This window comes from Chelmon rostratus, chromosome 20 (assembly GCF_017976325.1).
Source record: "Chelmon rostratus isolate fCheRos1 chromosome 20, fCheRos1.pri, whole genome shotgun sequence".
Classification (NCBI taxonomy): Eukaryota; Metazoa; Chordata; class Actinopteri; order Chaetodontiformes; family Chaetodontidae; genus Chelmon; species Chelmon rostratus.
In genome coordinates, this window is record NC_055677.1 from 18,779,992 (window position 1) to 18,807,181 (window position 27,190).

Sequence of the window (27,190 nt, forward strand, 5' to 3'; positions counted from 1 at the left end):
AGCGGTGTCATTGTGAGCATGGCTATAGAATGCTAGACCATAAACTCAAGTATGAAATGCGCAGTTTTTATTGATACTGTCAGATGATTCAGCTATATGTTTATCGTTAAGGTCTCAGTGGTCTGCCCTCCTCATGTAGTACTTAAGTGGTGTGGTAAAAACAAATGTCTGCCTCTACCACAGTCCACTGCTTTGACCTTCCTAAAGGCAGAGAAATGACAAGTTTGGAAATGTGATTGAAATGTGATTAACAACTTCCAGTAGATCCATTAGTGCGTATCACATTTTATCAGAAGTGAAGTTTATTTACATATTTCACAATGTGTCATGGTATTTGATGTCAAAAGCCTCGGAGAAGAGGAAAAGGAGAAGAGGTTACCAGGGAGAGGATAAAAACAGCAGAGAGACAGAGAGAACACAGGATTAAGATGCTTTCACAATTCCAGTACCTGTTGCATAGTTTGACATGATTAAACAGAATACCTTCTCTAATATTGTGCTGTGTGTTCCCAATATCTAACGGCTGGAGACCTAAAGAGACGTTGCTGCACAGGGCCCTGGTCTCATTCAAAAAACGGATAGAAAAAGGAAAGTCTGGCCTTCAGGGCGCATTTTGCCTACAAGATCATTTGATCTGGTCCATGAAAAATTGAAAATAAGCAGCTCAAAATATTCAGATATTCTCTTGACACATTGAACGCATCACGCACATAGCGTTTACGTTAGTAATAACATCAATGCATCATGCGACTGTCAAGGAAAGAAAAGTAGATGCGTAATATTGTGCTATCCAAGAGAAATGGAAGAAAGATCATTTTTTTGTTTTGTCAGTGATGAAAAGGGTCAATCTTGAGCATCATTACAGCTTGAAACATGCTAAACTAGATGAGCTGCAAGGATGAATGCGCCTGGATTAGGTTAACACTCTTCAGCGGAGTTCGGATGCCCAACAAGCAGCTTTCACAAGACCACATTCTGACAGAGACAGTGTTAGGCAGGCAAGCGAGCTAATAGCTAAGAAGCTGAAACCTCATTCAGAAGGAGAATTGGGGACGGGGAGCCTTGTTGCTGCTGTGCAGCTGCTAGCATAAGACAAAGTAAAACTATTCTAAAATGTCTCTGTCCGTCACACAGTGGATTACTGATATGGCAGAAATTTCTGTCTGGCCTGCGACGAAACAACAGACAGCAAATACCTCCCAGAGAGCCATTTGTGTCAGTGGAATTACCACAGAGTTTGATACGAGGGAGGATTTGCTGTCTTTGCAAGCCATGCAGGGCACTAGTAAAGGTGAGGATTCTTTTGAGCACGTTGTTTTAGCTTTGAACAAATTTAAACTGCCTTTTGAAAAGTTAAGAGGCCTCGCCCCTGCAGGTGAACTGAACATACAGTATTTGCTGTTTAATGTGGAGCCAGCTACAACATGAGCTCAAAGCCACAACACCCTCCCTCTGCTTGAGTGGAAATCTCATAAAACACTGTTTAAAAGTGAACTCAACATTCCGAACAAAGCTTTGCAATGGGCCTCATGTAAGAACCAAACGAACAGATTTCAGTGATTCACTAGTTTCTCCACTCTCAAAGTTAGAATTTTCTCTGAAGTATGAATGAAATGCACAAGTGGATCACACCTGTCACACCAGTCACTTGAAAACATTTGTTTGACTTAAGAATTACAATGCCCTCATCTGAATGAATTTGGAGTTTAAATTAACATATTGAACAAAAAGAATGTTCTGTGCAATGTATGAGTGCGATGTTCATCATCAGTGAGAGGTGGGACAGCGGGTCTGGCGACTGAAGCAAACCTCAGAGAAAAAGTAATAGTATGGCAGTGGGGGTAAAAATATGCTACAGAAAGAGCTCGGCTACCTCTTGAAACTACCACCTAATCATCTCGACATTTATTGCAGCACAAAAGTCCAAAAGAGAACCAAAAGCACAAGTTACTCCTTCTGTTCTTCAGCCAAATGACCACATCCCTCTGTACACTGGAGCTACAGCGACACCGCCATACAAGCAAAGGCGAGAAGTAACCATGAGTATGTGTGTGTAAATATATTTGTTTCCTCTTCCAGCCCGATAAGGGCAGAGCTCTGGCAGGAATCCTGAATTTGTGTTGGTATGAAAACGGTCATGCGTCACCACACTGCACAGCCCTCATCCAGTCCCCTTTGCGACGAGTCACAGACCTGCTCATACAAGTTCCTACAGGAAGAACACTGAACGTACGAACGCCCTGATGGTGGCACATTTTCTTTATGACATTAAAGCTGTGAAGAATGTGAAGTTAAAAAAAGCGCAACTTATTATTATTTTGTGGTAAAATTGATTTATTTTATTATTATCTGCAACTACTTTCACCCAGTCTGTTTGTTTTTAGTCGTTTTTAATTCACATATTCCGCTTGCTGAAGACTTTTTAGTGATCGGGGTGTGTTCTGTTCAGCCTTCTTACCATGGCTGTGTTTGATTCCTAACATCTGAGCTTCTCGACTGATCTGGAGGCTCAGCTCAGACAGAAGGACGAGCTTGTGTAAAAGTTCTCACCCGGTACTACTCCTCAGGCTGAACATCTTGCTGCCCTGGGCTCCTCTGGCTGACATCTGGGACCGGACCAGCCTGACCTGCTCCCCCAGCTCAGCTCCGGCACTGGATAAACTATTCACTGCTATCCCATGGTCCTGTTTTGTCTCTACCGGAGCGGCCGAAGCTGTGCATAACCAGCCTGACAGTCCCTGGATCTACCGGGGAGTTAATCCTAATACACCAGCTCTAGCTCCTGTCATGAGTCTGGTGAAGGCTGGTGGGGGTAAACACTGTGGCAAACAGTCTTATGCTCTGATCCACCTCAAGATATTCCACTCAAAAATACATTGAACATCCTGTTTACAAGGTTTTCCACCACTGGCTCATCAGTCCTATGTGCCTGCAACCCTTGAGGCTAGTCTCTCTGCATCCAAGCAACCCGCCTGATATAAGAGAGAACTGTCGACTCATTGTTCTCCGTTTCCTTCTCAGTATGACATTGCATCCACTCTAACCGATTTCTGTGGTGGAAGGGGATTTGATATTACCCACATCCATGTATGCTGTCCTTCTAACTGTCTTTGTATTGTCTTTTAGTTTAAAGCAAATTGTTAAAGATGCCAAGCAGCCTAAAGGTCGTACCTTAGATTTGGTCCTCACTTGTGATTCCTTGTTGACTTTTACATCTCAAATAATAAAGCTGTTGTTTTTTAATGTTCTTCATCTCCTCTCACTGGTGAGCCAGTGTCCTGTCACACGTTCTTAAAGTTGATTCTGCCAGTAAATTCTGCCAAGCTTTCTCCATCACCTTAACCTCAAGCTCTTCTATGCAGCAACAGTGCCCTAATGGCTTTCAACGACATCTGCCTCTCTATTCTTGTCCATATTGCTCCTCCAAACAGTAGAATGAAGAAGTCTAATCCTTCTCCACGGCTCGGTGAGCGCACTCGGGTCTCAAGAGGCAATGTGGAAAAGCTGAAGGTACATCAGAGGATAAGACTGCTGTTAAAGAGTCTATTTCTGCAGTTTGATTTCCACAACATCACTCTTCCATGACTCCAAAATCTTATTTAAGGTTACTGATTCTGTTGTGAGCAGTTCCTCCACCTCTCCTGCTGATATAAGCCAATGTCCCCCTCAGTCCCACAATCCACTGGCTTTCATATTCATTCCTCTACCCAACTCCACATGATCCCCTCTAAACAGGGCAAAACACATCTCATCCATTATAAACTGATCCTTGACCACGGCTATTTGTCCTTCTTATTTTAAACATGCAACGGTAAAACCATCTTAAAGATGCTAAAGTTAAAGTTATTGCCTCTCAACCGATTGCCTATATGAGTGCTAACAATATTTCAGAGTTTCAATGTTTCAGAGCTCAGGCTTCCCAGTTTAGTTTTTAAATTTATTAAAAATTTTCATAGTTGACCTTCAAGGCTTTAAATGACCAGGCCCCTAATTCTACTAACCCCTTATGAGCCATGGCGGCCTCTTAGATCAGCTGATAGTAGTTTTCTGGTCATTCCCAGAGCTCATCTGGTGACTATGGCTGATCAGGCCTTTGCAGTCCGGACCCCCAAACTCTGGAATGACTTACCCTACGACATTAGGCTTCTTAAAAAAGTATTTGTATTTTTTAATTTTTTTTATTTATTTTTTTAATTTATTAATATTATATTATTTTTATCTTTTTGTGAATTATAAAGATGCTATGTAAATAAAGTGTATTATTATAATTACTACTTATAAAGGAATAAATAAGAATAAATAAAGGAAATAATGAAAAAGGAATAGTTCACTATTTTGGGAAATGTCATTATTTGCTTTCTTGTCGAGAATAAGATGAAAATATTGATACCGCTTCTAAGTCTGTGCAATATAAAGTATATAAGTATAAAAAGCTACAGCCAACAGCTGCTTAGCACCTCTGAAGCTCACTGATTAACATGTTGCAACTGTTTGTTTAACCTGTACATAACAAAAGAAAATGATGGGAGTTATGTGACGAACTATTTCCTGGCCAGGGATAGTTGTCGAGGCAACCAGTGAAGAGTCCAGGAAGAAACAGTCTGACAGTGAGCTTTAGATTTGCTGGTCGGTGGTTTTTGGTATCTTTGTACAGAGCCAGGCTACACCACCTGTTGGTGGTGTCTTTCCATCTGTTTCCAGTCTCAGATGAGATTATTTTTGTTTATTCACATCTGCCTGTTGTGGGTTTTTACAGCTTTAAAGATTTCCCACCGTCTGGTGAATTTGTATTCTCAGCATTCTTTCCAAAACATTTTATGAGCAGGTCAGTGATATAAAAGCTCGAGTTCCGGGTAACCGGTAGTTTGTTGTCCTGGATGAGAGCTAGACTGCATGTATGATGAAACTGAAGACTGCAGATGAGAACGTTTCAACTGCCATATCTGTCGAGCCCCAGTTGTCTTAAGTCTAAACTCGTGCTAAACACAGAAATAAGCTGTGTGCACGGGAGAGGTTCAACAGGCTCCATCTGCCTCTGAACCTGCTGCCTTTTCCCTGATCTCCACCACAGGAAGGGTGGACATCCTGCACAGAGCATCCAGGACTTTAACACTCAGAAGACAGTCTGAGAAGATAATCTCTCCCTCTCTCTCACACAGTCACATTTACCACACTAAGACAGTTAAAACCAAGGAACACACACAGAGAAAACCAATCCTCAAATATTATATTAAATATGAATATAATATTAGATAGTATTCTTAAATAAATAGTTTATCCTTACAAATACAGCCAACAGTGGCCTTAATCCCCATTGTCCACTCAGCTCACTGATGTTTCTAAACTGAGTTTCTGAAATAGCTCAACATTCTGGGAAATACAGATCCAGGAGAATATGAATATCAATCTCATGTCTGTGTGTTAAGAACAGAGCTGGAGTTAGGGTGTAGCTAGCCTATCTTAGCATAAAGCACAGAGGACAGCTGGTCTTTTCCCCATAAAAGATGTTCTCTCATGCTGAGCATAGCTAATTGCCTCCTCGCTGCAGCCAAGACACACACAACAGAATTTGCAATGAAAAGATTCCAAGAAAGACTGTTCAGAGGCAGGTAAACTGTGTACTTTCACCACATCTGCAGCTGCAAACTGGACAATCCCTTTCTTTCTGGTAGATTTAGCTAATAACACAGATTTCTCTTCCTTAGTCCAGTTTGGCTCCTTTTCCACTGATTGTCAGCGGATATTTTTCATAACTGCACTGAAAAAATGTTTTGGATTGCAATTAAGGTTTGATTCACCCAAGCAGAAACTGTGTTACCATGACAACTTCACTGTATTCCTCCTAGATTGTGAGACATAATGAGTTTGTTGCAGCAACTTGAAAGAAAAATAAATATCTTGATGTAAATCTTAAAGAGAAAATCACTAAGTCAAATCCAAACGGGTAATGTGAATGACCAAACAGAAGCAGTCTGATTTTCCTCCCTCCTACATTTTCATTGACAGTGCAAGGAGGGAGGATGCAAAGTCATGGTTTCCTAAAGTTGCCCTGAGCCACTCTGGGAAGCGGCTTGGCACATAACACTCAACGATTCAGCAGAAATGTCAGACGAGGGACATGGATCACTGCTGCAGCTCCTACACACTACACATCAACATCACAGTCAGCAGAAGAATGACCATTTGCATCCGCCCCCCTCCTTCCTGTTCATGCTACTTACATATCAGTACATAGATTCTGTTAATGGCAATATGTTCCTCCAGCTTTTCGCTCATTTATTTAAATTTGACCTAAATGTTTTGGTCATCACATCATGTCTGTATGTCTGTGCAGCTGTGCCAAGACAGAAAAGCGTCTGAGGGTATGCCACTCGTTTTAGTGTTTTAGTGTTACATGCTGATTTTCTTTGTCTTAATTTTCTTAATCTGTGGCTACGGAAAGCCTCACTGGGTTAGCTGAGAACAGTATAGTGTTGATCGCATCAGTGACAGCTGCCTTCAAAAAGTGGTTATCTTCCAGGGTAATGTTCGTGCATGAACTACCAATTCATACTTTGAAGATACCACTGTATCTAAAATTAAAGGGCCCATTTTGCAGTAAAATGCTGGATAGAAAAAACTCATTAAGTGTCATCCTTGAAATTGCTTTTAAGAATCATTTGTACAGAGATAGTCTTTTTCAAAATGTCTTTTTATAATCATGTATTTTACTTTGCTAATTTTTTCAGATGGTCAGTTGAAAAAAGTTCTTAATTGCTAAAAAACACTGACTACTAAGACCAACAGTATCCAGCATTTTAATACATTATGAGTTCGACCCTCATTTTCTCTTCCATCCTGGTGGTCGCATTGGGAGGGTGGAGTAGACAGGTGACAGTCAGTGGGTGCATCCAAAACCTGGACCTGAACCGGTCCATCCTCGCTCATCTTCAGTTCAGCAGGGCTGACATGGCCGCTGTACACATAGATCCACATAAATCAAGAGCAAATGAAGCCGAGTGTGTGAGTGAGTGAGGGAGTGTGTGTCTGTGCATCTAGATTCTGGTTATTTGGCCTCTTTTGGTCTTTTCCACAATACAAGAGATTGTGTTTTGTCCAAGTCTTACATCCACAAACAGTTAAGTTGCAAACAATTGGCAGGCTTTCCTCTTCCTCATCTTCATCTGAATATCCTGATATCTCAGCCTCTAACTGCCTCCTTCTTTCCCTTTTTTCCTGGTCAAGTTCCATCTCCTCAGTTCCTCGCAGGCGTTACTTCTTGTCGCTATTTTGAAATATTTGTTCGTAGGGCGGAGGTGGGTGGTTGCAGTAGGATGGAGGTGGAGGATAGGGGCCCATCATCATATGGGCAGAGCCAGGCTGTGCTGGGTATGCCGGGTGTGCCATGGTAACCCCTGGGTCGCCACCTGTCATCCCGTTGACCCCGAAGCCCTGCATACTTCCTGGCTGCTGGGACACTGGAAAGAAGAAGAGACACAGTTTATAATTCAGCGTCAGTTCACTTGCTTATAGTCTGTGTGGTCTGTGGCTGCCTATGCAGTCATCTGTCATACACCACCCATAGTTATTTGTGCTGCATTCTGACATGCATCTTCAGATGCACACACTTGAACACGTCATTGGTGTTGTATCCGGGAGTCATTGGGTGTTTCGGGTCTTACAACAGACACTCTTGTCCAGTTGAGAGACCAGGGTTCCATAAGCCTTCTGATGTCAACATTTACTTTACACATGTTCCCTGCACTAGCTTCTGCCTCTGTTGTATCAGCTTGATGCTGAGCTCCTGAGTCCGACCCTGGCCTGCACCACACTCCCAAGAAGGACCTTGTGCCTCAGCTGAGTTTCTGCCAGCTGGACTGCCCCATCGTCACGGCGATCCCTGCCGCAGCGACCTCGATTTGGCGCGCTGCAAGTGTTCTCGTGCCCATGACACAATGAATTCCTCCCTGACAGAGCTGAATGGGAGCCTGGGCTTGTTGCTATTCCCATAAAGCCCAATGCTGCTGAAGCTGTGGGGCAAGCCCAGCCATCTGCAGAGGTAGCCGCTCACCTTGCACTCAAAGCCTTCCACTATGGTCATGGGGACTTCATAGGTAACATTAAGTGCTTTGGAGTGTCTAATTGTGTACTCGCAAACATATGCAAACAGCAATCACACCTTGAGCAGCTACACTGTCAAAAGGACAACAGAAAAACAACCGGTGTACCTGGCTCGAACTCCATTTGGTTGTGCCAGTGTGCCACATGTTACACTATAGGTGGTTTTCTTGGATGGACTTGTCTTTTCAGGGCCGTCAATATATTCCAACAGCCAGTTTTACATCATGCAAAATGCCTGATCGTTTTATGTCTACTCCGATGTACATTTACATCTGGGATCAAATGTCTGGCTGCAATTCAAAGCCTCATATGAACTCTTATGAAATCCTTTGATATCCTCACAGTAGAATGCCAGGAATGATTTGAACAAGCAGCCCGTGATGCTGACTTTATTTTGTTCATCAGTGAGAGAAACTAGTCATGACTCCCTCTCCTAGGTCACCTTTCTAGTATTTAGTCCCCCTGCAGAGTTTAGTTTTACATGGTGGTTATTATTGGAGTGCTCTATTCAATTTTCTGCTTGGCTGACTGACACACAGTAAAAATTCCATTCATTTAAAGGCTTAGAGAGTTTTATCAGCTGGCCTACTTTCTTCCTGAATCTCAAGTTTTAATTGAAGAATCCTTTACAGCCACAATGTTGATCACAATGAACGTGATTTATTGGTCCAGAACCATTAAGATTCACAGCTCATAATATCTACACGGCCTCTGCCCAAGACAGTCAAGCCACCCCAGACTTAACTCCTATAATGGCTTACATGTAAAGTCTCACACCTATGTCTTCTACCTGTAAAACATAGGTTTTTTTTTTTTCTTTTTTACTTTTATTCCTAATATCATAATATTCCTAATTGTATTGTGTTGTATTTGCCACCGTTTCAGTTGTGTATTTTTCTGAATCCTGCCGTACCTGGTGTGGTGACAGGGTGCCTGGTGAAGGAGACGTTAAAGGCTGGCTCATCTCTCAGAGGGGACGGATACATCCTCCGGCGGATGAAGAAGCCGGCACCACAGCAGAACAATACCCCCATCATCAGCAACACCCTGAGTGAAAGACAAAAGACATCTCAGACCTTTAGCTAACCCAACATCATCAACACACCCACGCAGCAGGAGCAGAAAAACTCCAGTGAGGAAGGAGGATGGAGGAAATTTTTGGTGTCTGCAGACACAGAGGTACGGCACCACCGTGACCACTCACAACAAAGGTACACCTAGATGCACACAGCAGCAAAAGAGGACACGATTTCCTCACATACAATTTCTCCCGCTCCACAATGAATCCCTCAGAACACAGAAACATGCAGTTCAGTAATATCTGTGTTCCCTGTGGGGATGTGCTGACACCACGCAGATTTTTATTGGTTCAAGTTTCTCATTTCTGGTGCAGCTTTAGTTTTTTCTCCTGTAAGCAGCACAATGTTTCAACAATCCATTTTGATATATCTATTGACCACAGAGGTTCACAAGGTCATCAAATCTATCTATCTTTTAAAAAGCATAAGCATCAAAGCTCATTCTTGACCTTGGAAATGGCAGCTTGACCAAAAAAAAGGTGTGAATTTGTCAAGATTATTTTGCTGAACAAGGCATGTGACTCTCCTGAACTTTTGTTGCCACAGATCTATATTTCTGCAACAATCCAAAATCCAATGGAATAATCCCACTGGTTTTGCAGAGGGACCCAAGGCAATGCTAATATCCGGGTTGGCCTACAAAAAAATCATTGCTGCAACTTTATATTCACTGAGATGAATTTGGAAGCTCTCGAAAAAAATATTAAGTAGTCTCAGAACTTCTCAGAGGTTATATTTGTTTATTTAAAAGGGACCGTGCACAGCTCACACACAAATGTCTCCATTTGATGAACAATACTAGATTATATCTTCAAGATAATTCACATCTGTTGCTTTGTTTGATCCAAGTATGATCCAAATGAAAGCAGTCATACCAAGGATCAGGAGTGTGCTCAGTTCAGCAGTCCGAGTGTGGAGTTACTTTAGCTTAGTTTAATAACTGTAGGGATGAACAATTGATTCATTTTTATATTGCAAGCACTGAAGAGCTGAAATTTGTATTGCTACTTACCAATCAATAGTGTCTTAACCAGCTGTAGAGGCAAATCAAAGCTTAATGATTTGACCGGCTGTAATAACACTGTTACTGATACACTTGCTCAGCTCTAGTCCATTTATTTTCTGAGTTGGCTGAGCTACAAAATAAGTCTTGGCTGCTGTGCGGTTAATATGCTTTTTGTATGCCGATGTCTGTGCTATCATGCTTGGCCAAGCATGGCTTCCAGAGGAAAACACCACTCTTCATCATTTTGTTGGCTGAATATAAAATGAGGGCCGTCTTTTTGCTGATCAAAAAAGTTCAATAGGGTAGCTGGTCTTTTTCGACAAGGACAGTCTAGGTCAGGCATGTCCAAACTGATTCAATAAAGGGCCGTGTGGCTGCAGGTTTTTGTTGCAACTAGTCAAGGGGTCACCTAACTATCGGCTGAAGACTGAGATCAGCTGGTTGAATGGGTCCAGCCTGGTGTGCTCCTCCTCGGCTGGAATGAAAACCTGCAGCCACACGGCCCTTCATGGAATCAGTTTGGACATGCCTGGTCTAGGTGATTGCCACATCAGTTTCAGACAGGTAGCTATGAGGTAGCCCAGCGGATATAGAAATTTTCCTCACAACGCTTGTATATTTTAACATACTGAAGTTATGGAGAGCATAGCAACATCATCAATATTGTCTTTCAGTGAAGAAGAGTTGAGAATCTTAGCTCGTATGAGGAACTTTTCTCGTTATAAAGATAATTTCACATTACAAAGTGAGAAAAGCATGTCATTATATACTGGCTCTACTGTCATAGTCTGTATCTAGTTTCCCCCTAAGAGCGAAATGTTGACACAGCCCAAACTGTGACTCACCAGAAATACCATAGTCTCTGGATGGACAGGGCTCTCACACAGCAGCGAGTCCCACAGCAGTCCTCATAGGAGCGACATCTGTAACAAAAAGGCCCACAGACAGGCATACAGGTCAGCATAAGCACGAATACAAAAAGCACTGGGAGCTCTGAAATGAGACGCTGTAAGTGGAACATCAGTAAACGTGTTAACTGAATAATGCAGCTTGCTGGCTAAATAATGCTCACAAGATACTTTAAGCCAGAGCCTTACAGCATACCTACACTGTGTTTTACATGATGAAAAAAGGTTGAGACGGTTGTGTGAATGCTGCTCTTTAATTTCAGTTTTCATTTGCATATTTCAGTCTGCTTGAAGACGTTTCCTCTCTGTGAGTTCTCTGTGCTGTCCTTTTCAAACGCTTCTGCTCTCTGAGTGGACTTCTGGGGGAAACATTGCTGTCATTGTGTGAAAATGTCAAAACTCTAAATGCTGAAGAGATATTTGGATCATGTGAAAGAACAGCAGAGGAGAAATAACTTTCTCCTGTAAAAGAAAATGAATAGATGTCATTTTCAACCTCAAAGTTCAGTTTCACACAACACTTTTGTACATATTTATTACAGTTCACAATCATTTTATGGCCTTTTGTCCCATTTTAGTCACAGTCCCTTCTGGACAGGCTTCTGGCTGTCTCTTTTGTCTTTGTCCTGCTGAAGGTCCAATGTCTAATACAGATCATATCATGTACTTTCCCATTGGTCACAATGCTGCTCAGAACAATGAGTTAAAGGACTGTGGAGCACAGGGAGCATTTCATTCCTCAGCTCACCCTCTAATGTTAATCCTGTCTGAATGGGGCTTCAGAAGTGTTTTGTATGAAGTAGTGTGTAAAAGTCACAATGAGGAGCAGGGACTGTACGGGGGGCTGTCCAGTTATCATACTGAAACACCTGAAAGTGTCTGTGCACCTTCTTAGCTGAGTAGAGTCTTCAGGATTCATCATCTGGGTACCATGAAGGTCAGCACTGACGATTTCTTTCCCTCTTAAATTGGGGTGATGGATAAAAATAAACAAAAAACAACCAACACTCGTGCATGTTGTGTTATGGCAGTCGTACAAATAAGAAATGAAGTTGAGAAGATTCAAATGTTGAAATCAATATGCAAAACAATTATAAACATTAATAAGAAGACTGCGTACACACCAAACATGCATCAGGAGAAAATACTTGTTCGTTTTTTGCCAGCTCTGTATGGGACTGGTTACACTGGGCAGGTTACAGCTGCGACAGTGTGGAACTGTGTGAGTGTGAGGACGGCATTTTGTCTTGAGGATCTACAAAGGAACCATAACAGATCCCGCTCACTTCAAGTAATGACAAATATGAACCAATATAAAGTTACAGTCGCCCGTGACGTGTGTGTTCACTGCAGACGTCCAGCAGCTGTTAGTGATGAGAGAAGAGGGTGAGCCCAGTCTGGAGGAGAATCAGGCCTTCATGGTTGAATTGCTGTGTGACTGCGAAGCCCAGAGAACGTGAATGGATGGTATCTGCATGTGTGCTCAAACTGCTTCAACTCCTTCTACTATTATATTTAGCACTTATTTAAATACTCCAAGATGAAGCAAGCACATTCAAATTTTGTTTGAAAAATGTAGGTGTTTCAACTGACCAGTATTTCCTCTGTAAATCTACACAGCTGTGGCGCTTTAGGCAGTAATTTGTGCTTTGTCCTGCAGTGTGCCTGTTGCTGTGCTAATTTGCGTTTCAAGTTGAGCTTCCAGTTCCACAAATGTTTTGAAATCTTAGATCTTACTACAGTATAATCCTCATTGTTAAAACATTTGGCCCATACAGTGTTAGTTTTAGATCCTAGGAAGCATGAATTTCAGTGTTGATTTTAAGTTTGGACTTTCTCTCACAGTGGTAGTAGTTTAATTCCTTGCTGTGGACGCACACCACTGTTCAATGAAGTGGAGTCACAAAGGATTTAGGATCAGGCTGTGTGATCAGTGTATGATCAAAGAAATGTATGATCTGTGTTGTGTTCATGTCATCACAGCTGAGATAGAAGGTCCTCTGCTTGAGCTGTGCTGATGCAGCAGCATTGGATTAGTTTTTTACATTCCTGTCATTACCCAGGTTACCGGGCCTTATTGACAGTCCAGTCCACCAGTTAATTAATTAGACCAATAAATTAATAAATTCATTTTTTTTCATGTGACAGATAAATTTCAATCAATACAATAAATAGGATTTATGGTTAAAAATTGTAAATATGTTAATATTGTGTGTTGATCTTAAAAAAGATCAACACACACAGGTTCATTTATCTGTTTTAAAAGAGTATATTATTTCATTTCAAGTGTGGTGAAAGTGCCTTTCTCAAGTGTAAAAGATTCAGGTGACATGAGGAGTTCCTGTGAGGTGGAACCAATCAGACGCCACCGGGGAGCGCGTGCTTGGGTGCGTTCGTTTGTTCACTCCGGATCGTCTCTGCGGCAACTGTGTGCTAACCTCCTGCTGCAGAGTATGCTGTTTTTTGTCTGAGAGGCAGATATTTCAAGTCTAAGGGTGGATCTCATTTCTCAAAATTGTCGTTTCCTCGCTCCTTTCGCCGTCCCAAAGCGAAAATTGCGGCTCTGAGGAGCGAGGATCAAGGAGCGATGAGGGCCCTCGGAGGAGCTATGAGCGAGGATACATCAGTGCATCCTACCCGGAAGTCTGTCAACTGAACGGTATGAAGACTCCGCCCCCACAGCTGTCACGTTTGAATGAGGTGGAGGAGAAAAGTGCGCTAGTGTAACTATCCTGCAGTGAATGGCTGTAATTCAGATGAGCCAAACAACGCTACGTTCTCCAAAGAGCGATAAAACAAGAACATGAGGATCCGTCATGTTTCAATCACGTAAGAGATGATGTATAGTGAGCAGGGACGATAGGAACCTGCTAACTATTATCCCGCTTTGAACTCTGCTCACTACTAAAGCATTCAATATAAAGTGACACAAAATAGTGATTGAAACATATTTATTGATTTAAAATGAGTCTACCCTTGCCTGTCACCACTCTCACTGCGCAGCGGCTCTGAAAGTAAACACGTACGTTGCGTAGCAACCGCCTCTCAATGTGCGCAGGACGGCAGGCGGGGAAACTTATTTCTTTACAGATATTCAGAGAAATCATGTCAAATGTGGAGAAGTGACGGGACATCCCAGACCTGAGAGAGACGTAGCTGGAGACAGAGTTTGGTTTACCGCTGCTATTTCTACTGATGGATAAAAGTCCCGCAGCAGCTGATTTCTGCGTTCAGCGTCAGACATTAAAACATCTGTCTTCAGTTTTGTCTCCACTCAGCAGTCTTTTATCTACAACCTGTTCTAACACTAACACATCGGCCTCTCGTCACTCGTTCTGCGTGTTATCTGAGTGAAATAATGTGTTTCATGGCAGTGTCGGTTTGCCTTCACTGACAGCTCTGAAATGTGTCTCATTGAACAGGACAGAAGACACAGCGAGGCTGATAAAGTTCAGGTCAGAAAATGACCGCCTGTTCACCTGGAAGAGGCGTCCAGCCAAGAACGAACTCATTAATTCTCATGTGTGTTAATAAAAGTGTTTCATATTTATTTGCTAGTGCTGGAGACTTTTTAAATAATGTAAATATAAGTATAAAATATAAATATATCGAGGGCGGGGAGTGGTGCGGTGTGAATATAACGGTAAATGCAGCAGCTCCAGCTGTGTCGCGTCATCAGAAACAGACGTCGCTTCACGTGACGCTTCAGAGGAAAGGACGTCTCAATTCTCATAAAACATATTTCCTCGTTTCTTCTCTCCTTGCGTGGTTTCCTTGCGTCCTCTCATGCATCTCTGGTGGGAGGGACTAAGACGCACGGAAAAGACGCAAGTGAGGGAAACGAGGATGCAATTTTGAGAAATGGGATCCATCCTTAGTCATTTTAACCGTCAGAGCAGAGAGCGAGCCTTCCTTTTTTGCAGTGGGTAGATGAGCGGACCGTGTGTTTCGCGACAGAAGCGGAGGAGAACGTGACTTGCGTTGATTAGCATTAGGCGCTAATTCGGCGCTAGCTTTAGCGATAGTTCCAGTCATTAGCCACATCCATTGCTAAATTGTAACGGTTATACATTACTGAACTCCCGTGTCCCTGTCTCTTAAAAAGTGGGATCCTGAGCTGATGAGAGCCGTGTATTGTGCCTGTGCCTGGAGTGAGTGTGTATGTGAACTGTGAGCCTCTGGTGAGTAACTTTTAGTGAAGTTAGTCTGATAAATGGAGTGAAATGGGCCGTTTCTGCTAATGTTAATATGGATCAATTATTTTCATGAATGTGGTGGTTAAAAAAGAAAAAGGGTTTATATTACAGTGTTTGGTTTACATTTACCCTCCCTCTGTTTTTTTGAGTGAGCAGCAGTAGGAAAAAAGAGGGAAAGAAACATTCATTTTATATTATATATTATAATATATATTACATATTTTGCCTCATGTTTATGCTGAGTAATGTATTCAGTTCATTGAATTAATAGTAAAAAGTGGTTAAAATAATTGTTAAGAAGCTGTGTTACAAAGTATGCATAAAATGTGTGTTTAAATGTATTTATTTAAATTTGTATGTGTAGTGTTTTGTTTATGTGAACAGTACAGTAACCCTGTTTTTGGCCTTTATAGGCCGGGTCTTTTCTTTTGTTCTTCTTTTTCTTTTCCTGTCCCTTGTAAGGATTCCTGTGTTGATCTGCAAGACATCTTCTACTGAGGCTTCTTCCTGTGTCTGTAGAGGTAGAACGGGACCTCGGTGGTCGTGGCGAGCCAACCCAAAGATAGAGACTGGGATTTATTCAGAGACTGCGATTTAGTTAAAAAGACTGATTTATTGAGGACTGTGGTTGATATCTCATGTCTGAAGAGCTGAAAAGCAAAAAATTTTTTTGATTTATTTTTCTATATATTTTATTTTTTCATTTAATACAGTACAACACACTTGTGTGAGGTTCTTTATTCGGTCACTCAAGGCATTTTTGCTAATGCACCGTTTTTCCTTTAGCAAACTAAACTTCTGACTACTGGTCCACAAGGTAATTGATGCACTGATGAAATAGATATCTGTATCTCCCAGTCTTTTACCATTAACAGTTAGAGCTGAGGCAGGCTACACTGTTATTTAACGTTTTTAAAAAATATAAATGGTCCTATGTATCACAGCACAACAGAGTGGCAGCATGCAAATATCCTATAAAGCTTGCATACTTTATCCTTTAAGTCCTGAAAAGAATTCAACCAAAAGACAACTTTTTGTAAAAGAAGATTTTAGCCAGCCAACACAATTTGGAGATAAGGCGATAATTATTGTGATCATTTTTTTCCCCACTGTTATGGAAAGGAATAATATAAGATGTTTCCCAGGCTGTGGGGATTATTCCAGTGGAGACTGTTAAAATAAAGATAGTTATGCATTCAATATATTAGGAAAAGCGTACATTTTTAATGTTAATTATGATTACTTTCAATTCATCGCCATTAAAAAGATAAGTTTCATGTTTAAATACTGAAAAGTGAGGACACAGCTGCTGCTTGCATGACATGCATACCTGCACTGGTGTAATTCTGCAAAACTATACTGAGAAGTTAATGCAGATTTGAAAAACATCATTTATCTCTTATGTCCTTATTCCTATAGAAAAGTTCCTTAGATCTTAAAAGAAAGTAATAAAACATGTGGTTTGCAGATATGCTAGTCTGCTGCTATTCCGCAAACGATCTTGATGTTTAGCCTTAACTGTGAATGTTTCAGAACAGCTCACCAGTGTCAGGAATGAGGAATGAGGTCAGTTAACTGTTTGATCTCTGTGTCATGTTGGAAGATTTGAATAATTAATGAAGCATCCATGTTGTGCCAGCTGCGCCTGCTCTGCATAATATTGTTGTTGTTTTAGAGGTGTGTGTGTGTGTGTGTGTGTGCGCCATCGATTTGGTCTGAGCAGCTGGAAACACAAAATAAATGAAAATAAGGAGGGTGCTTCTGGCAGTGCAATCTGTAGATGTCACTGCAGTTTTATTCTGCCCCAGTATTTACTTTTTAACATTTATTAAGCTGCTTGTTTTGCGTCCCCACCGTTTCTTCCTGCACTGCCTACCAGCAGCTTGGAGCATATTTGATTAGCCCAATGGTCAGTTTGTGGCCGGCAGGCTAATCGTTATTAATGTGTCAGGTCGAATCCGGAATAGATTTCGAGCTAATTGCAGGTACAGGGTCAGTTTTGTTTCTGAGCTTGCAGGCGCGCAGCTGGTGTGCTGAAATGGAAACTGGATATTGAACATGAGCTGGAAATGTCTTCCCATTGAGCCAAAAAACATTTCAATAAATTCTTAGATTTTTTTCAAGTGCATATATGCAAATATCAAAACAACTGGTGTGCTTATGTGTGGCTGATGTTGACTTAAAGTGTCACTCATGACATGGGACAACCTGATGGTCATATTTTGCACACTGTTTATGAGCTGATGTGATATCAGCAGATGATGGAGCGAGATGAAAAGTTAAAGGATCACTAAAGCTGTTTCGGTTCATTCTGAGGATTGGACTGCCATTCAAGTTGAATGTCTGGACTGACGGAAATCCACCCAAGACCAGTTGTGACATTTCATCAAAACCACAGATGTGAACCGCGAATGTCTGCGCAAAGTTTTCTACCAATCCAATAAGTTAATGTTGAGTTATTTACAACATGATTGAACACCTGAGGTCCGTTTCACAAAGCAGGTTTACTGAAAACTCCGAGTATGTTAACCCTGAAATGAGGGAAACTCTGAGTTTTCCGTTTCACATAGGAAGGTAAGTCAAACCAGAGAAAGAGGGGTAACTCAAGCCTGTTTCACAGACAGGGGTAAGTTAAACTCTGAGTCAGTTACCGCAGTAACTGACTCTATGAACCTAACCTGGTCGAGACCAGGGGTCCGTTTCACAAAGCAGGTTCAACAAACTCTGAGTGTAACCCTGAACTCTGAGTTGATCTACTCTGAGATAGGAAACTCTGAGTTTTCGATTACACAACAGCAGATTTGAGTTAGTTTGATTAACTCAGAGTAGGTTCACCTCGAGTTAAGCGCGTGCGCCGCAACTTTAAAAAGACAGCATCAATGGAACCCCGATTTGAGGAGTCACCATGGCAACGGGGAAGCGGAAGGCTGCCTACTTCACGCCACTCGAATTGGACATTTTAATGCGCTCATACAGCGAATATGAACACGTTTTTAGACGGAAGTCCAACACCGCTGCAGCTGCGAAGGAGAGGGAGACGGCGTGGGAGAACATTGCTGCTCGGGTCAATGCGTGAGTATAAATGTAGTCCTTTGAAATCACAATAATATTACAGGGCAAAACTGCTTGAATGGTTGCATGTTAATTTATTTCATTTAGGTGCAATCCCGCGGGGGAGAAGCGCACTTGGCAGCGGCTTAAAATGAAATATAAAAACATGGTTCAAACAGGTCAGACCTCGGCATGATCTCATGGAGGTAACTACCTCATTTTGATCATGTTTTACCTTGTAAAGTAAATATTAAGTGGCTCCCTTTCATTGTAAAATTGGTTACATTGTGTTCATATAATGTTTTGTTTTTGTTAACGAATTAAATAAAATTTAAAAATGAAAATATATATCATGTTATGTTAAATAATTAAGCCTATATTTTAACTAACACAGACTTTAACTCAGCCAACAGAAAGAAGGCAGATGCACGAAGAACGGGTGGTGGCCTAAAACCGATAACTGTCTGGAAAAGCAAGAACATCGTGGTCTGATAACTATCTCCCGACGAATATTTAATTCTCTGCGCAGTATCGCTGCACCTTCATCCACGGGATCATGATCAAAAGACGTTAACATGCCATGTTAACGAAAAAAGTCACCACCTACTGTGCCTAATGGACTTCCCACTGACTGATATTTTTAATTATTTTTTTTAATAACAGACGGCAGAACTATGCCAAAACTCGTCTGCTGACTGAATGAATGAATGAGGAAATGAAATACGATGTGTGGTTGAAAGAGGGCGGAGACACAGAGAAACTCGAGGTTCCTTGAGTAAAACCTGGTCCCGACCAGGTTAGGTTCATTGAGTCAGAGTTTAACTTACCTCTGTCTGTGAAACAGGCTTGAGTTCCCCCTCTTTCTCTGGTTTGACTTACCTTCCTATGTGAAACGGAAAACTCAGAGTTTCCCTCATTTCAGGGTTAACATACTCGGAGTTTTCAGTAAACCTGCTTTGTGAAACGGACCTCTGGTGCGTGCATCAGCCTGCGAGACCTGTGGACAGTATTATTGTAGAAAAACACACCTTTTGGTGGTATTTCCATGTCTTGGTCTTTAATTTGAATTGAGTATCACTGTTATTGTCAAGCTTCGGCATATCCAATGTTGAAATGTCAGTATCGCTCCACAGGGCACACGCTCATATCTCCCCACATCTTGAGAAATATGCAATAAGTTGCATTAACAAAAGAGACTGGAAGAAAAATATGTTTATCAAACAAAGTCTACAAACACAGTTTTCAGAATTTCTCTCTAAAAATATAAGGAGGGGCCGAAATTAATTTACAAACTTTTTCATTTGTTGAATAAAATTTAGCAAGAAGAAAATTCACAGTAATAAAAATTCAAAATGATACATGTTATGACACGTACATCATCAGTCTCTGGAACAGGTTCAGTGCAATATTAAAGAGCACTGGTAGTAGATAAATTAGCACAAGAAGCTTTAGCCCTTCAGCTTTTAATATTTTTCTATGGCAGTTTCTGTCCTTAAACCGATCCAGGATCTCTATGAATTATGTCCACATAGGATGATTCACTCCTCACAATTTACACCCAGTGACAACGTTCAGTGCTGGAAGTAACACGAGGGTGGAGGTCTAGGTGTTAAAAGGCACGTAGCAAATCTGACTTGCACGCCGGAGCCATCCAGTGACAGACCTGCAACTAACGTACACCTTTATGATAAACTGGTACTACATTCTTTCCCAAATCGTAACCATACTGCAATTACCATTTATGCAAAATCACTGTCGACATTCCTGTCTGATGATAGGTTTGGCTTAAATATGCATCCACTGATTTTTGGCCACAGAACAAGCTGTAACACTGCACTGATAAATTATCACTTTATGAAGCTGTTACTGATAACCTGCTGGAAACAGTTGGCTATGCACAGACCAGGCAGACACAGAGCAACATTAGCATTCATCTGGAGTTGGTTGTCAACCTGATGAAGGTAAGTCTAATATTTACTCTCTTTTAGCTCTGCTTTGGCTTCCACCAACTCTCATCTGGGAGAGTGAGACTGAACAAACAGTAAAACTGCGGGCTGTTAAACCAAAACAGATGAGAAAAAATGAGCTGAAAGAGGCTAAAACTCTGTGCAGAGTTGCAGAGAACTGCAGTTTCTCGATGGCTTCATCACTATGAACGAGCCCTTTCACGTTCATCATTTGATCCACTGTTTTTCCAAAAGCATGGACTATCGCAGCTTTAAGCACTGGCCACAAGGAAGACAGAACAGAGGTAAGAAGAGGAAGGTTTCCCTCTCCAGTTACACACAATCACTTATATACGCCACTCTAACAAGCCTTGAAGCAACAGTCACAGGTGTACTGCAACGCTGCCATCCATCCGATTTCTGCTTCATAAGCAAAACTTTAAAAAGTTCTGTTTTGAATCGCTGGCCCAGCCGCCTGGGAGACACATATCCAGAACAGAGGCCAACTGTGATTGATCAGTCTATGGAGAGCAGCAGGAGAGCTGCATTAACACAGCAGAAATAACAAGGTGTGTGTGTGTGTGAGACTGTGTTATTTTATTTTTACTTTGTCACTTATGTTGTGGGGACATAAGTCTGTTTCCACAGTCACATTGTGGGGACTCACCTTCCTTATGGGGACAAAATGTCAGTCCCCATAATGCAATGTGTGTTGTGTGATAGATTAGCGTGGACAGCCAGGATGACAGTGCATCCCTCAGACTCGCAGGCTGTCTGGCATTTCAACACTTAACCGGGGATAAGCAACCACCGTAATTATGAGATAGTATATTATAATTACAAAAAAAGGCCTCCAGTTTATTTTTTGTCTTTAGTGAATGCATAGTGCTTCCATATACTGAGCCTCAGTGCTGTCCAAACACACTGACAGTGCAGCGTGACAAAATACTATTACTTATATCGATGTAAATATTCAGAATTAGTATTAATATTCCTCCTCTTCTAAGTTTTTGGAACTACAGTTAATGCTTTTGGAAGCACAGTGTTGGGCTACAGCTTCAGCACTGTATTTAGTCCATATTTACATACATTCTGGCAAACTGGCACCATTAGCAGACGAGGCAAGGCAGCTTCATTTCGAAAGCAGATTTCAAACACAGATTTCATTAAACACGTGCTGAATTGAATTCTGTTGGCAATGTACACATGGATGCACAGACAAACTACCCCTGGATCACTCTGATAGTGATTAAAAACTGATGATTCTCATTATTCTTCATACTCTTGTCTGCTTGTGCCTTGATCATGACAGGTGCCTCATCAGTACTTATGTTTTGCTCAGGTGAACTGATGGCAGGTGTTCTCTTTTGCTGCATCAACGCTTTAAGTCATGTGGGTTTGACAAGGGACCTCACCTAATCCTACACTGACCAGCAAGTGGAATGGAAGAGCTCTGGTATAATTTATCATGTTTATGTAGTTTCCATAGTAACTGGTCTTTACTCCTTATTTCTTTAATGTGCTAATTTTGAATCACAGTGTCAAAGGGAATAAACACTACCTTCTGAATGCGAATCACTGCACTGTCCTTGTTTTAGTCGGCCTCAATACAAAGAAAACATGCCTCTAAATGAATTATTGATTGGGTGGGAAGAGCGAGGCAACACAGGCAGCCTAATGCATTCTTAAGACTGGAAAAGGTTATAACCAGTAGTCTGGATTGTTAAAGTGTCAGCATTATGCACACGCAACAGAGACAAAATGTTATTGTCAAGAGGAAAATTTGAATTTAAGGGTTTTTCACCTCATGTACTTTTGTCTGTTCAGAGAATTACTGTCTCTTCTCAGGAGACGTGAACAACAAGACTTCAAATCATCCATGCAGAGGTCTTAAATGTGACTGCAGGCAAGGAAAGCAGCACCATGGAAGAAGTTCAGGTGGAGGGAAAGATGTGTTGAGTCTTACCATGAGAATGAATGAATGATTTATGATTCATTTGGTAATCATGCTTTCATTAAGATGCACATTATAATGCGCTAACGCAGAAGTCACCTGTAATTTCCTTGAGAGACACTTGTTGATGAGTAAGGCAGTCATTCTCTGAACAGGCAAACATATGAAAGGGAAGACTTAAGGCTTCCGGTGTAAAACCTTGCATGTTGTCTTTGCTGCGTGTGCATCCCACAAACCATAACGCTGACGCTTCAACATTTCAGGCTACTGGTAATAATTTCAATCTCAACAAGTGTTTTATTTCTGTCTTCAACAGTGAAGAGGTCTGTCCGCTAGTGCATTATGTTTGATCAATGATCAGTTCCAGCGTCCTTTTAGGAGAATTATCTGTAAATAAAAACGGCAAAATTATTATTATTTTTTACCTGATGATACAGAGGAGCTGGTGCAGTTCTTTAGCCCTGAGTGTTGTCTGACGTCTACCTGCATGCTGCACTGGCACGCTCGACCGAGGCGTGAGACTGTGTGATGTCGGAGAGGATAAATCTTCTGCTTATAAAGCTTAGATGCTCTGAGCTTCTCGCGTGGATTTTGGTGGTTGGACAGTCAGAAGACACGGCTTAGTGGTGTTTAAGTGAATTAATCAAACTGAAACTGCAAAAGTGAGGGGCACCAAAACAGGCTTTTAAAAGCGACCAGGAACGGATGTCGGTTTCTTAAGGCTGACCTAGATAAAACAGAGATTTTAACACAATAGTCCTGAAATAAGTCCTTCCATCATTAGATTATTTTGCTTTTTTTATTGAAACTGTTTTAAAGAGGGGCTGCTTCAACTGTATTATTGTTTTGGAGGCAGCAGATAGTGGTGCTGTTGAAATATGTTGTTAGGCTGAGAGAAATCTAAATATTTCAATTATTTTTGACAGCAATCATCACGTTATACTGAGCTATGTGTAATACAGATACAGAGGAGGAGACAGAGCTGCCCACCCCTCCAGTCTGTTTATTCCCACTTGGACATGTAGAAGAACTGTCCCTGCGAGGCTGGCAATGTCAATTAACTACTGCTTCCTTGATGCGAATATCCTTATTTTCATATTTTGTATCTTTCCATCATAAGACTAGAAACAAGATTTACTAATATAGCAATGTCGTGTTCAACTGCGATCAAAATGTGCGTTTTTATGTTTCTGCATTAGACGCTGTGCACAAAGCTCCTCTGATGTTTCCTATTGGTCTCTAATTGACTTAATTTAATGTCAGGGGCCGTTATCTGAAAAAAAAAAGTGGCTCTGGTGCTGTTGAAGCTGAAGACAGAGACAGAAAGAAAGTGGAGGAGAAAGGAGGTTTTTCCTCTCAGTTGTCTTTCATTACCACAGTCATCTCTCTTCACTGATGCTCTCTGTCCCTCTTCCTCCTTCTAATCAGCACTCTTGCTGTGGCCAGCAGCTAGAAAGCAAACTAAATGGATGAATGTTGGCGAGTGTAGCAAAAGCTTGCTTCCTGCCTGAATCTGTAAAACAAACTCTGCTTCCTGAAACCGTGAGCAGCAGAGTTAGAAGCTCCAGTCAGTAATTCAATCAAACTGAATTGAATTTTTATTAGTGTGCAAGGTAGGTACATGTTGGTGAACCAGCTGAGATTCAGCTGTGCACTCACATTTTGGCATCTTTCTGATATTCCAGCCGACACAGGAGCCATGTTTCCATCCAAATATAGAACAAAATGTCACCGAATTTCCAGGAAATCAGCAAAAAAAGAAAGTTGCTGTTATTAGGAGTTGGTTCATGAAGATAAACAGTCCAGTCAGGTCTGCTTTTACTCCAAATAAATCTACATGAATTAGAATAAGAATCACAATCAGAATAGGCTTCATTTATGTGCACATACAAGGACATTGTAGAAGGACATTTAAGAACCTCGTCCTTCACTGCTCATGGCCCGAGGACAGACTGAAAAAACGCTCCAGTGTTCAAGTTGAGACAGAATTAAATGCATTAAATGCTTGTTGTCTTGAAGTAAGAAATAACAGCAATTCTGCTATATGTATAACATTATCTTTAAATCAATTACAAAAGCTGGAGTAAATATCTTAGGCGATAACTGTAGTTTTGGGCTCAATGTGTTGGAGGGGTCTCAGTATAAATTAGCTTTTTCATTTTTCTTGTTTTTTTTGTGTGTGTGCTCTGTACTGAGTGAGACTGCCACCATCTGTAAGCAGTTTACGTTGCCTGACATCGAGTCCTCAGGAATTACAGGCAGGGACCCATCGGCCTCATCGGCTGTGGGTGAGCAGATCAGGAATCAGCCGTGCAGCAGTTTGCTGAGCTAATTGTGATGTGTAACGGAACTGCTAAATCTGAATCACTGCCACCAATATCCCTTCTTGCATGTGCTTAAGTGCATTTTTTGTGTAAAAGCTGTGGCAGACCTTTACTGTGAACTTGGATATGTTGATAATGTCATCCACAGGGAATGACACCAAACACTGACTCAAGATAGTTTTTCTAATATTCGGTATATTTAGACATTTTCAGCACTTCTGGTTGGGGAGCCCTTTAGAAACAGTGTATGGATGAAACACTTGCATTACTTGTTTAGTTTGATAAAGGAGAATGGTTCAAAAAGCAAGGACTGATGTTGCTCCTCATTAACAGCAAACCTTCAACAACAGCAGTAAAAAAACTGACAAGAACTACATCATTTGGCAAGTCTACATCAGAGGTGGAGCGGTGCACTTGGGCATCCACCTCAGACATGTTGGACGAATTGTGTCTCAGTTCTTCTTCACACACTGGGCTGCACAGCCAAACGATGCAGTGTGTCAAATCTCTACTGTACGTATTGGCCGTAATTGGTGGACATCCAAGCTTTTTGTGTGCAGAGTTTCGAGTTCATTGGTCCAAAGTTGGAGGAGTGGAAAATGATGGTACTTACATAAAGTAGATGGGGTATCCGCCTTCAAAATACCAGCAGTACTTTTTGGCTTCTGCACACTGTAAAAGAGACGGAAAGATTAAGGCTATCATTATCATTAACTATACTCACAAACAGCATTTTTAGGTCGGCATGCATTAGCCAGAAGGCAGGGAAACAACACAGCATGAACACACCACGAAGAAACAAATCAGAGGCAGACTGACCCATCACCCATGCATCAATCTGGCTGCAGACTGGCATCCTGCAATACACAGGATGCTTCCTATTTCAATATTGGTTTAACATTAGTCAGCAGCTCCTGAAAATTCTGATCTGCAAAGTCCAAATACACGATAATATACTCGTACTCGGAGAACTAGCTCCACCAGAGCCTCTACCCTTCCAGCGATAATGAGCCAACAGATCACAGAGGTCCTGAGCCTTGTTGGTTTAAACCTCTGGCCGAGTCTGCGCCTCCTGCACCCGAGGCTGGACAAGCCATGAGGGTTCCAATAGAGAACAGGAGATGTCGCAGAATGGCAGAAAGCTAACGCTGGCCCTCTTTTGCTCATGTGATGATTGGAATTAGCTACCGTGATGACTGTCATTACTTATATCCTCAGTGGAAAAGAGCCGCCCAGCCATGCAGTATTTTCCTTTTTAAACTCGGAGCAGCTGTTAGCACAGCTGGGAGGGCCAACACATGAAATATATCTTCGACTCTTGGCTAATTTTGGAAGGATAATGAAGCATAAATTGCATCACTTGAGAGCAGCACATCCTGTCAGCATGGCCACACTCTTGTGGCCTAGAGAGTACACAAAATACTCAAGAAGGCAAACAACTTGAAAGCTCAGAATATTTAATACCAGAAAAGATTCTCTTTGTCTAATTTGATGCCAATCTACAACAACATGCAGAGCAGGATCCTCAGTGAGGACCCCCCCTTCATCCACTGTATATGAACCCTCCTTTTTCCATTACTGGCTTCAGCTCTGGGTGCACAGAGCCCTGACGCTGGCTTGCTGCAGAGCGCCTTTAATTAAGTGTCTTTGAAATGATCTCCTGTGAAAATACAGGCTGCTTTGTAGTGGCATACAGAGGATTTTCAGCCGTCGTTCCGCACTCTGCAACAAAGCATTACGGGACAGGCTGAGGGTCTTGAGAGGAAAGAGAGAAATAGAGAAGGAGGGTGAGATCGCAGAGGAAAGGAGCCGGCTGGAGGCAGAGAGTGCGCTAAATGAAGCAAATCGCGCTGCAGGGACGTGTCCTGCCTCAGGGTGGCAGGCAGCATGCACAGCAGCACATCCCATCGACATGGGGACATCTCAAAGATAAGCTGGACTGGAGTCTCAGTGCAAATGAAAACAGCTTTTGGACATGCTTATGAAATTGATATGACAGTCACTCATATCACATTGTCATGCACTGATCTCTGTTAACTTCTGGAAATTAAAAGTAGCGCAGTGAAGTGGCAGCTGTTTTTTTCAGGCTGGGACAGTATCTCTGAACAAGCCAGAACCTCACAGGAAGCAGGATGTCGACGTCATCGTAACTGTCCCCTACACTGAAAGGGTGACTGGCGATGGGTTCAGTACTGACTGCTGGAATATTCATTTCAACATTTCAGTGTCATATCTCAACATGTGCTACAGATGACACAGACGATCATGATTCCCAGATGATTAATCTTGTGATTCTGGTGATCCTACCGACTTTTCCTCTAGCGCCACCATGAGGTTAACATTTGTAGTTTTGCACGAAAAATCTCAACAGCTGTTAGATGAATTTCCATGAAACTAGGTACAGACGTTCTGTTCATGTTCCCTTCAGGATCATTTAGTTAATCTTGATTTACGTCCGAATGCCTACAAGACTAATGACATTAGACATCAGCCTCAGCTGATCACTGCTAATATTAGCATGAGTTATCCTAAACTAAGATGGCAAACATGGTTCACAATACACCTAAACATCAGCAGGTTGGTATTGTTATTGTGAACATGTTAGCATGCTGATGCTAGCATTTAG

At 41.7% G+C, this 27,190-nt stretch overlaps 1 protein-coding gene across 1 annotated transcript; it reads right to left on the minus strand.

Annotated features, from left to right (window-relative positions):
* Positions 1 to 7,251: 7,251 nt before the first annotated feature.
* On the minus strand, positions 7,252 to 25,269 carry vopp1 (VOPP1 WW domain binding protein). Its single transcript, XM_041961946.1, has 4 exons — positions 25,178 to 25,269; positions 11,031 to 11,108; positions 9,014 to 9,147; positions 7,252 to 7,457 (listed from the first exon to the last, which is right to left on the minus strand). Exons 1-4 carry the CDS (start codon positions 25,267 to 25,269, stop codon positions 7,252 to 7,254), a joined length of 510 nt encoding a protein of 169 aa, XP_041817880.1.
* Positions 25,270 to 27,190: the final 1,921 nt, after the last annotated feature.

Coding starts and splice junctions, on each gene's coding strand:
- vopp1 (XM_041961946.1), bottom strand. CDS start 25,269: ATGATAGCCTTAATCTTTCCGTCTCTTTTACAGTGTGCAGAAGCCAAA. Junction 9,148..11,030: donor CAGAGACTATGGTATTTCTG/GTGAGTCACAGT, acceptor TCTTTCACTCAG/GGTGTTGCTGATGATGGGGG. Junction 7,458..9,013: donor GCACCCTGTCACCACACCAG/GTACGGCAGGAT, acceptor TCTTCTTTCCAG/TGTCCCAGCAGCCAGGAAGT.